General features: G+C 58.2%; 2 protein-coding genes across 3 annotated transcripts in view; both read left to right on the top strand.

Moving 5' to 3' along the window:
• Positions 1 to 13010, top strand: part of NSF (N-ethylmaleimide sensitive factor, vesicle fusing ATPase) — a 117206-nt gene that overhangs the window by 81942 nt on the left and 22254 nt on the right. For both annotated transcript variants that reach the window (XM_085866890.1, XM_085866895.1), the window contains exon 17: positions 2352 to 2431. In XM_085866890.1, coding sequence (XP_085723016.1) covers positions 2352 to 2431 — 80 coding nt within the window. The remainder of the gene's footprint in view (positions 1 to 2351; positions 2432 to 13010) is intronic.
• On the top strand, positions 3121 to 9144 carry LOC147031750 (uncharacterized; the record flags this gene model as incomplete). Its single annotated transcript, XM_085859754.1, has 2 exons — positions 3121 to 3185; positions 8085 to 9144. Coding segments are annotated over exons 1-2 (1125 nt in total), but the record flags the coding sequence as incomplete, so codon positions are not given.

Raw genomic sequence — 13010 nt, 5'->3', positions numbered from 1 at the left:
AGTCAGAACTGCTGTTAAGCTAAATTTCACTGTTTAAATTTTGAAAATCGATTCAGGTTTAGAGTTTGTACAGCGTTTTATTAACAGTGTGTGGAAATTAAATCGATTAAAAATAACTGGAGACGTCCGGAGTTTATGTGCGTGGCGTTTATGGAGCCTCACAGTTCTGAAAATACCATTAAACACAAAAGAATAACACCTGGTCTCGCATCAAAAGAAGAATTATTCACAATAGCTCGTGTTTGGCGAGGACGCTTGCAGATCGAGTGTATAATTTTATTAACACTCAAAATACAGCAAAGAAGAAAAACAACAGTGAGGGTGTCCTTCACATTAAGCCATGCACCGAACCTCTCGTTGTTGCTCTGTTGGACCAACACCGATCTCATCCTCTTCCTAGGCAGGATGACATCACTCCTGCAGCCCCATGATGTATCCATCAACAAGCCGTTCAAGGACTGGCTATGTCGCTGCTGGTCCGATGGCATAATAAGTGGGGAGAAGACCTACACCAAGAGCTGGAGGATGAGAAAGGTCGACCTTCCGATTATCTGTGGCTGGATTGTCAAGGTGTGGGAGGAGATACCATCGGACATCATCAAGCGAGCATTTCTGAAAAGTTGCATCTCCAACAACATGGACGGCACAGAGGACGACATCATTTGGGAGGAGGAGGCTGCAAATGACGGTGACAGCGACGGGGACTTGTTCACCCCCGATTCGGACAAAGAGTTGCGTGCCGTCTTCGACGAGGAAAGCATTGACGAGGATTTCCTCGGGTTTAGCTGAAAAACTTCATGAAACCCAAACGGCCCTCTTTTGGGCCACAAATCCACAAGAAATATGTATGATACTGGTATGAATCCCTTTTCTTCCTTTTTCTAGTGACAAAAAAAAATCCTCTTTATAATATTAAAAATTAAGAAAGAAAAATAAAAACTTCTTGGTATCCTCTCCTCTCTCTTCAACTTCAGCTGAAAATGAAAATAACACTGTTGGACACAATTAAGTGGACATGGGAGAAAGCATGTTGATTCCTCCATCACTGTTCTGCACAAAGTTGATGTACAAACCTATTTAGATCTAGATCAGAAAATGAAATTATCAATACATTCATTTATTTTGTGGGTGAAAAACATGGGTATGGTTAATACACCGGAAAACATTTTTTTATTATTATTATTATTATTTTTTTGAGGGTGAAAAACAGGTGTGCAGTGAAAATACGGTATTTGCTTTTTTCTCTTAAACTACACACGCAATTTTGATGAAACTTGACCACAACCTTCATCATTCGTAATGTACCAGTTTGTTCACAACTTTTAAAATATTTTGGGCCATACCATTGGTTCATCGGTACATTTTGCTGATTCCGTCCCATGTTGACTTCCTCCTCAGTATTCTAACAGATGAGTGCCCAGGGGTATTACCCCTATTTTTCTTTCTCTTTTGGAGGGGGCTAGTGTTTTGCATCCTACAATCCCAGCAATATCAACCCAACATTATTCTTTCTCTTTTTATTTATTTATTTCTTTTATTTGCCTCAATATGTTGGACAAAAAGGACTCTTGCATGAGAAGGTTGGAAGCATACCACTCTCAACAAAGCATCACAGTTACAACGGTGGCAATTGAGCTCAGAAATGTTTTTATTTTTTCATATGTAGAAACTGTAGAGACATGATGTGCCAAGTCCATATGATCTGAACAAATTCATATGATCTGAAAGATTTGTAATTCACAAAATCCTTGGTTGTGCAAAAAAAAAAAATGCAATTTTAAAAATCTTACACATACAAACCTTTATAAGGAATAGAGATAAGAAAATTATGGTTCTTGACAACAACATGCAGGATGAAGAGATTACACATTATAATACACAGGATTATTCCTTTCGAACTTGGACATAATGCACACACAAGGTTTAAAAAAAGAAGAAGAAGAAGTTATTGCTACATTAGACATTAAAATGTTTTGGTTAAATTCGAGAACTTTGGCTAACCATGCCTGAGGTCACTTGGGCATGCTAATCAAGTCAGTAAGCCTTGCAGTATGCAGGTGGTATGGGCAAGCATATGCTCAGGAACCCTTGGCTTCATGTTATCAGCAAGCTTACATAAACTAATTTCACTCTGCCCAATATACACAGTAGTGGACCCAGAACTGACTCCTGTGGTCCCCTTCTATTACTGCCTTTTATCCTAACATGTGCCATTAACTGCAACTGTTTCTTGTTGTTGAACCAGTTTTCTATTCTAGCCTGCAATTTATGACTTTGGAATGCACTGGACATTATAAACGCACTGAGTATTTCACAGAGTGGAGAGAATGATGTGCCGTTATGCTCTTCAGATTACGTGCCAATTGGACCACGGTTCTCCAACTTGGTGTTGCAAGCACTCCTCGTGCTGCTGAAGAAGACGCCTCCTCACGTGCGTGAGCTAATCTCTCACACCAACACCAAATCGGTGCCGTCATGAGCTGAGACATGAATACAAAAACAATAAATACCCTTGCCTGTTCCTTCCATTTTGATAATTTTAATTCCTGTTTATATTTGCTTTCAAAATTGACCTGTCTATCAGGTGAATTTTTTTTTTTTTGCCTTGCTTGTGGAGCTATTGCAAAGAATGGGCCTGTTGTTCATGGGTTTGTAAGACGGGTCAATGAAATTATGGAAATCGTGAGCGATTTCCTTCCACTGACCGTATTCCTCATAAGGAAAGAAGAGCACAGTACATTAAAACAGACGAAATGGCTCAACGGACAAATCAAAACAAAATAAACAAGAAAAAGAACAATCAGAGATTTCAGACCCTCACCAGGACTTGGTTTGTGTGGTGCTTGTGTACTAATGTGTTATGTAATTAATAATTGACATAACCAATTGTCACTTGATAAACTGCTGGCAGTGTTGACCGGGTACTAAGACATCTCGATTTGCAACCCTGCTTTGAACGGACATTTGACCCTGACACATAACGTTTATTATTATTCAACTAAATTATTATTCAACAAATAGAATATATTGAATTAAAATCAAATGGAAGACCAAATAGGTACAGTACTGCATTGGAGTTATCGAAAGGAACCCAAACAAGCAAAAAGCAACGATGGAGTCATGAGGAGGAACCTGGATAGCATTCGGGTTTCAGATGTTGCTACTGTACCCTCAAACCCATCCAGGCGCGGCCAAGTGAGCCTTTAAAAAAAAAAAAAAATCAAAAAAATTCTGGCTGCCCGACCATGCATCTGATCGGGTTGAAATTTAAAACATATATTCCCTTTCACGACGAGATCATGATTGTGAAGTTTCATGTCGATAGATGAAGCAGTTCAAGAGAAAAAAAATTTTGAAAGATTTTTGCTTTATTAATTATGGCTGCCAGACCATGTGACATCAATTATTCGTGAATACCCTGTTATCCCCAAGGCTTGGGGAACATTTGTGTGAAGTTTCCCCCTCAATCTGTCCAGCCATTCTGGAGAAGAAACAGACGCAGACGCAGACACAGGCACGCACACACAGACACAGACACAGGCACGCACGCACAGACACAGGCACGCACGCACAGACACAGGCACGCACGCACAGGCACACGCACAGACACAGGCACGCACGCACAGACACAAACACAGGCACGCACGCACAGACACAAACACAGGCACGCACGCACACACAGACGCACGCACAGACACAGACGCACGCACGCACAGACACAGACACAGACACAGACACAGGCACGCACGCACAGACACAGACACAGGCACGCACGCACAGACACAGGCACGCACAGACACAGACACAGGCACGCACGCACAGACACAGACACAGGCACGCACGCACAGACACAGACACAGGCACGCACGCACAGACACAGACACAGGCACGCACGCACAGACACAGACACAGGCACGCACGCACAGACACAGACACAGGCACGCACGCACAGACACAGGCAGGCACGCACACTCGCACAGACACAGGCAGGCACGCACGCACAGACACAGGCACGCACGCACGCACGCACAGACACAGGCACGCACGCACGCACAGACACAGACACAGACACAGGCACGCAGGCACGCACGCACGCACGCACAGACACAGGCACAGGCACAGGCACGCACGCACGCACAGACACAGGCACGCACGCACGCACAGACACAGGCACGCACGCACGCACGCACAGACACAGGCACGCACGCACGCACAGACACAGGCACGCACGCACAGACACAGGCACGCACGCACGCACAGACACAGGCACGCACGCACGCACAGACACGCACGCACGCACAGGCACGCACGCACAGACACAGGCACGCACGCACAGACACAGGCACGCACGCACAGACACAGGCACGCACGCACAGACACAGGCACGCACGCACAGACACAGGCACGCACGCACAGACACAGGCACGCACGCACAGACACAGGCACGCACGCACAGACACAGGCACGCACGCACAGACACAGGCACGCACGCACGCACAGACACAGGCACGCACGCACAGACACAGGCACGCACGCACAGACACAGGCACGCACGCACAGACACAGGCACGCACGCACAGACACAGGCACGCACGCACAGACACAGGCACGCACGCACAGACACAGGCACGCACGCACAGACACAGGCACGCACGCACAGACACAGGCACGCACGCACAGACACAGGCACGCACGCACAGACACAGGCACGCACGCACAGACACAGGCACGCACGCACAGACACAGGCACGCACGCACAGACACAGGCACGCACGCACAGACACAGGCACGCACGCACAGACACAGGCACGCACGCACAGACACAGGCACGCACGCACAGACACAGGCACGCACGCACAGACACAGGCACGCACGCACAGACACAGGCACGCACGCACAGACACAGGCACGCACGCACAGACACAGGCACGCACGCACAGACACAGGCACGCACGCACAGACACAGGCACGCACGCACAGACACAGGCACGCACGCACAGACACAGGCACGCACGCACAGACACAGGCACGCACGCACAGACACAGGCACGCACGCACAGACACAGGCACGCACGCACAGACACAGGCACGCACGCACAGACACAGGCACGCACGCACAGACACAGGCACGCACGCACAGACACAGGCACGCACGCACAGACACAGGCACGCACGCACAGACACAGGCACGCACGCACGCACAGACACAGGCACGCACGCACGCACAGACACAGGCACGCACGCACGCACGCACAGACACAGGCACGCACGCACGCACAGACACGCACGCACAGACACAGGCACGCACGCACGCACGCACAGACACAGGCACAGGCACGCACAGACACAGGCACGCACGCACGCACGCACGCACAGACACAGGCACGCACGCACGCACGCACAGACACAGGCACGCACGCACGCACGCACGCACGCACGCACAGACACAGGCACGCACGCACGCACAGACACAGGCACGCACGCACGCACGCACAGACACAGGCACGCACGCACGCACGCACAGACACAGGCACGCACGCATGCACAGACACAGGCACGCACGCACAGACACAGACACAGGCACGCACGCACGCACGCACAGACACAGGCACGCACGCACGCACGCACAGACACAGGCACGCACGCACGCACAGACACAGGCACGCACGCACGCACGCACAGACACAGGCACGCACGCACGCACGCACAGACACACGCACGCACGCACGCACAGGCACGCACGCACGCACAGGCACGCACGCACGCACAGGCACGCACGCACGCACGCACGCACGCACAGACACAGGCACGCACGCACGCACAGACACAGGCACGCACGCACGCACAGACACAGGCACGCACGCACGCACAGACACAGGCACGCACGCACGCACAGACACAGGCACGCACGCACGCACAGACACAGGCACGCACGCACGCACAGACACAGGCACGCACGCACGCACAGACACAGGCACGCACGCACGCACAGACACAGGCACGCACGCACAGGCACGCACGCACGCACAGACACAGGCACGCACAGACACAGGCACGCACGCACGCACAGACACAGGCACGCACAGACACAGGCACGCACGCACGCACAGGCACAGGCACAGGCACGCACGCACAGGCACAGGCACGCACGCACAGACACAGGCACAGGCACGCACGCACAGACACAGGCACGCACGCACAGACACAGACACAGGCACGCACGCACAGACACAGACACAGGCACGCACGCACAGACACAGACACAGGCACGCACGCACAGACACAGACACAGGCACGCACGCACAGACACAGACACAGGCACGCACGCACAGACACAGACACAGGCACGCACGCACAGACACAGACACAGGCACGCACGCACAGACACAGATACAGGCACGCACGCACAGACACAGACACAGGCACGCACGCACAGACACAGACACAGGCACGCACGCACAGACACAGACACAGGCACGCACGCACAGACACAGACACAGGCACGCACGCACAGACACAGACACAGGCACGCACGCACAGACACAGACACAGACACAGGCACGCACGCACAGACACAGACACAGACACAGGCACGCACGCACAGACACAGACACAGGCACGCACGCACAGACACAGACACAGGCACGCACGCACAGACACAGACACAGGCACGCACGCACAGACACAGACACAGGCACGCACGCACAGACACAGACACAGACACAGACACAGGCACGCACGCACAGACACAGACACAGGCACGCACGCACAGACACAGACACAGGCACGCACGCACAGACACAGACACAGGCACGCACGCACAGACACAGGCACGCACGCACAGACACAGACACAGGCACGCACGCACAGACACAGGCACACAGTCACAGACGCACGCACGCACAGACACAGACACAGGCACAGACGCACGCACAGACACAGACACAGGCACGCACGCACAGACACAGGCACGCACGCACAGACACAGACACAGGCACGCACGCACAGACACAGACACAGGCACGCACGCACAGACACAGACACAGGCACGCACGCACAGACACAGACACAGGCACGCACGCACACAGACACAGACACAGGCACGCACGCACACAGACACAGGCACAGACGCACGCACAGACACAGACACAGGCACAGACGCACGCACAGACACAGACACAGGCACGCACGCACAGACACAGGCACGCACGCACGCACAGACACAGACACAGGCACGCACGCACAGACACAGACACAGGCACGCACGCACAGGCACGCACGCACAGACACAGGCACGCACGCACAGACACACACACAGGCACGCACGCACAGACACAGACGCAGACGCAGACACAGACACAGACACAGACACAGACACAGACACAGACGCGCACACGCACACACGCAGACACAGGCGCAGACGCGCACGCGCACGCGCACACGCAGGCGCAGACGCAGACGCGCACGCGCGCGCACGCAGACGCGCACGTGCGCACACGCAGACGCAGACGCAGACGCAGACGCAGACGCAGACGCAGACGCAGACGCAGACGCAGACGCGCACGCGCGCACACGCAGACACAGACGCAGACGCGCGCACACGCAGACGCGCACACGCGCACACGCGCACACGCAGACACAGACGCAGACGCGCACGCGCGCACACGCAGACACAGACGCAGACGCGCGCACACGCAGACACAGACCCAGACGCGCGCACACGCAGACCCAGACGCGCACGCGCGCACACGCAGACACAGACGCGCACGCGCGCACACGCAGACACAGACGCGCAGACGCGCACGCGCACACACGCAGACACAGACGCGCATACGCGCACACACGCAGACACAGACGCGCAGACGCGTACACACGCAGACACAGACGCGCAGACGCGCACGCGCACACACGCAGACACAGACGCGCAGACGCACACGCACGCACGCACACGCACGCAGACGCACGCACGCACACACGCACACACGCAGACGCACACACGCACACACGCACACACGCAGACGCACACACAGACACAGACAGGCACAGACACGCACACGCACAGGCACAGACACGCACACGCACAGACACAGACACGCAGAGACGCACACGCAGAGACGCACACGCAGAGACGCACACGCAGAGACGCACAGACGCAGACGCGCACGCGCAGACGCAGACGCAGGCGCACACGCGCACACGCGCAGACGCGCAGACGCGCAGAGGCACAGACACGCAGAGGCACAGAGGCACAGACGCAGAGGCACAGACACGCAGAGGCACAGAGGCACAGACGCAGAGGCACAGAGGCACAGACGCAGAGGCACAGACACGCAGAGGCGCAGACACGCACAGACGCAGACACGCAGAGGCGCAGACACGCACAGACGCAGACACGCACAGACGCAGACACGCAGAGGCGCAGACACGCACAGACGCAGACACGCAGAGGCGCAGACACGCACAGACGCAGACACGCAGAGGCGCAGACAGGCGCAGACACGCACAGACGCAGACACGCAGAGGCGCAGACACGCACAGACGCAGACACGCAGAGGCGCAGACACGCACAGACGCAGACACGCAGAGGCGCAGACACGCACACGCACAGACGCAGACACGCAGAGGCACAGACACGCACACGCACAGACGCAGACACGCAGAGGCACAGACACGCACACGCACAGACGCAGACACGCAGAGGCACAGACACGCACACGCACACGCACAGACACGCACAGACACGCACAGACACAGGCACGCACGCACGCACGCACGCACAGACACAGGCACGCACGCACGCACGCACAGACACAGGCACGCACGCACGCACGCACGCACAGACACACGCACGCACGCACGCACAGACACAGGCACGCACGCACGCACAGACACAGGCACGCACGCACGCACGCACAGACACAGGCACGCACGCACGCACGCACAGACACAGGCACGCACGCATGCACAGACACAGGCACGCACGCACAGACACAGACACAGGCACGCACGCACGCACGCACAGACACAGGCACGCACGCACGCACGCACAGACACAGGCACGCACGCACGCACAGACACAGGCACGCACGCACGCACGCACAGACACAGGCACGCACGCACGCACGCACAGACACACGCACGCACGCACGCACAGGCACGCACGCACGCACAGGCATGCACGCACAGACACAGGCACGCACGCACGCACAGACACAGGCACGCACGCACGCACAGACACAGGCACGCACGCACGCACAGACACAGGCACGCACGCACGCACAGACACAGGCACGCACGCACGCACAGACACAGGCACGCACGCACGCACAGACACAGGCACGCACGCACGCACAGACACAGGCACGCACGCACGCACAGACACAGGCACGCACGCACGCACAGACACAGGCACGCACGCACGCACAGACACAGGCACGCACGCACGCACAGACACAGGCACGCACGCACGCACAGACACAGGCACGCACGCACAGACACAGGCACGCACGCACGCACAGACACAGGCACGCACAGACACAGGCACGCACGCACGCACAGACACAGGCACGCACAGACACAGGCACGCACGCACGCACAGGCACAGGCACAGGCACGCACGCACAGGCACAGGCACGCACGCACAGACACAGGCACAGGCACGCACGCACAGACACAGGCACGCACGCACAGACACAGACACAGGCACGCACGCACAGACACAGACACAGGCACGCACGCACAGACACAGACACAGGCACGCACGCACAGACACAGACACAGGCACGCACGCACAGACACAGACACAGGCACGCACGCACAGACACAGACACAGGCACGCACGCACAGACACAGACACAGGCACGCACGCACAGACACAGACACAGGCACGCACGCACAGACACAGACACAGGCACGCACGCACAGACACAGACACAGGCACGCACGCACAGACACAGACACAGGCACGCACGCACAGACACAGACACAGGCACGCACGCACAGACACAGACACAGGCACGCACGCACAGACACAGACACAGACACAGGCACGCACGCACAGACACAGACACAGACACAGGCACGCACGCACAGACACAGACACAGACACAGGCACGCACGCACAGACACAGACACAGGCACGCACGCACAGACACAGACACAGGCACGCACGCACAGACACAGACACAGGCACGCACGCACAGACACAGACACAGGCACGCACGCACAGACACAGACACAGACACAGACACAGGCACGCACGCACAGACACAGACACAGGCACGCACGCACAGACACAGACACAGGCACGCACGCACAGACACAGACACAGGCACGCACGCACAGACACAGACACAGGCACGCACGCACAGACACAGACACAGGCACGCACGCACAGACACAGACACAGGCACGCACGCACAGACACAGGCACACAGTCACAGACGCACGCACGCACAGACACAGACACAGGCACAGACGCACGCACAGACACAGACACAGGCACGCACGCACAGACACAGGCACGCACGCACAGACACAGACACAGGCACGCACGCACAGACACAGACACAGGCACGCACGCACAGACACAGACACAGGCACGCACACACAGACACAGACACAGGCACGCACGCACACAGACACAGGCACAGACACAGGCACAGACGCACGCACAGACACAGACACAGGCACAGACGCACGCACAGACACAGACACAGGCACGCACGCACAGACACAGGCACGCACGCACGCACAGACACAGACACAGGCACGCACGCACAGACACAGACACAGGCACGCACGCACAGGCACGCACGCACAGACACAGGCACGCACGCACAGACACACACACAGGCACGCACGCACAGACACAGACGCAGACGCAGACACAGACACAGACACAGACACAGACACAGACGCGCACACGCACACACGCAGACACAGGCGCAGACGCGCACGCGCACGCGCACACGCAGGCGCAGACGCAGACGCGCACGCGCGCGCACGCAGACGCGCACGTGCGCACACGCAGACGCAGACGCAGACGCAGACGCAGACGCAGACGCAGACGCAGACGCAGACGCAGACGCAGACGCAGACGCAGACGCAGACGCAGACGCAGACGCAGACGCAGACGCGCACACGCAGACACGCAGACGCGCGCACACGCAGACACAGACGCAGACGCGCGCACACGCGCACACGCGCACACGCAGACGCGCACGCGCGCACACGCGCACACGCGCACACGCAGACGCGCACGCGCGCACACGCAGACGCGCACGCGCGCACACGCAGACACAGACGCAGACGCGCGCACACGCAGACACAGACGCAGACGCGCGCACACGCAGACCCAGACGCGCACGCGCGCACACGCAGACACAGACGCGCACGCGCGCACACGCAGACACAGACGCGCAGACGCGCACACACGCAGACACAGACGCGCACACACGCAGACACAGACGCGCAGACGCGCACGCGCACACACGCAGACACAGACGCGCAGACGCACACGCGCACACACGCAGACACAGACGCGCAGACGCACACGCACGCACGCACACGCACGCAGACGCACACACGCACACACGCACACACGCAGACGCACACACGCACACACGCACACACGCAGACGCACACACAGACACAGACACAGACACGCACAGACACAGACACGCACAGGCACAGACACGCACACGCACAGGCACAGACACGCACACGCACAGACACAGACACGCAGAGACGCACACGCAGAGACGCACACGCAGAGACGCACACGCAGAGACGCACAGACGCAGACGCGCACGCGCAGACGCAGACGCAGGCGCACACGCGCACACGCGCAGACGCGCAGACGCGCAGACGCGCAGAGGCACAGACACGCAGAGGCACAGAGGCACAGACGCAGAGGCACAGACACGCAGAGGCACAGAGGCACAGACGCAGAGGCACAGAGGCACAGACGCAGAGGCACAGACACGCAGAGGCGCAGACACGCACAGACGCAGACACGCAGAGGCGCAGACACGCACAGACGCAGACACGCAGAGGCGCAGACACGCACAGACGCAGACACGCAGAGGCGCAGACACGCACAGACGCAGACACGCAGAGGCGCAGACACGCACAGACGCAGACACGCAGAGGCGCAGACACGCACAGACGCAGACACGCACAGACGCAGACACGCAGAGGCGCAGACACGCACAGACGCAGACACGCAGAGGCGCAGACACGCACAGACGCAGACACGCAGAGGCGCAGACACGCACACGCACAGACACGCAGACACGCAGAGGCACAGACACGCACACGCACAGACGCAGACACGCAGAGGCACAGACACGCACACGCACAGACGCAGACACGCAGAGGCACAGACACGCACACGCACACGCACAGACACGCACAGACACGCACACGCACAGGCGCAGACACGCACAGGCACAGACACGCACACGCGCAGAGACGCACACGCGCAGAGACGCACACGCGCAGAGACGCACACGCGCAGAGACGCACACGCGCAGAGACGCACACGCGCAGAGACGCACACGCGCAGAGACGCACACGCGCAGAGACGCACACGCGCAGAGACGCACACGCGCAGAGACGCACACGCGCAGAGACGCACACGCGCAGAGACGCACACGCGCAGAGACGCACACGCGCAGAGACGCACACGCGCAGAGACGCACACGCGCAGAGACGCACACGCGCAGAGACGCACACGCGCAGAGACGCACACGCGCAGAGACGCACACGCGCAGAGACGCACACGCGCAGAGACGCACACGCGCAGAGACGCACACGCGCAGAGACGCACACGCGCAGAGACGCACACGCGCAGAGACGCACACGCGCAGAGACGCACACGCGCAGAGACGCACACGCGCAGAGACGCACACGCGCAGAGACGCACACGCGCAGAGACGCACACGCGCAGAGACGCACACGCGCAGAGACGCACACGCGCAGACACAGGCACAGACACAGACACAGGC

This window comes from Eptatretus burgeri, chromosome 2 (genome assembly GCF_056783735.1).
Source record: "Eptatretus burgeri isolate ZD-2024b chromosome 2, Ebu_testis_v1, whole genome shotgun sequence".
NCBI lineage: Eukaryota > Metazoa > Chordata > Myxini > Myxiniformes > Myxinidae > Eptatretus > Eptatretus burgeri.
The sequence above is the reverse complement of the archived record's forward strand: the minus strand, read 5'-3'. Positions and strand labels throughout refer to the sequence as shown.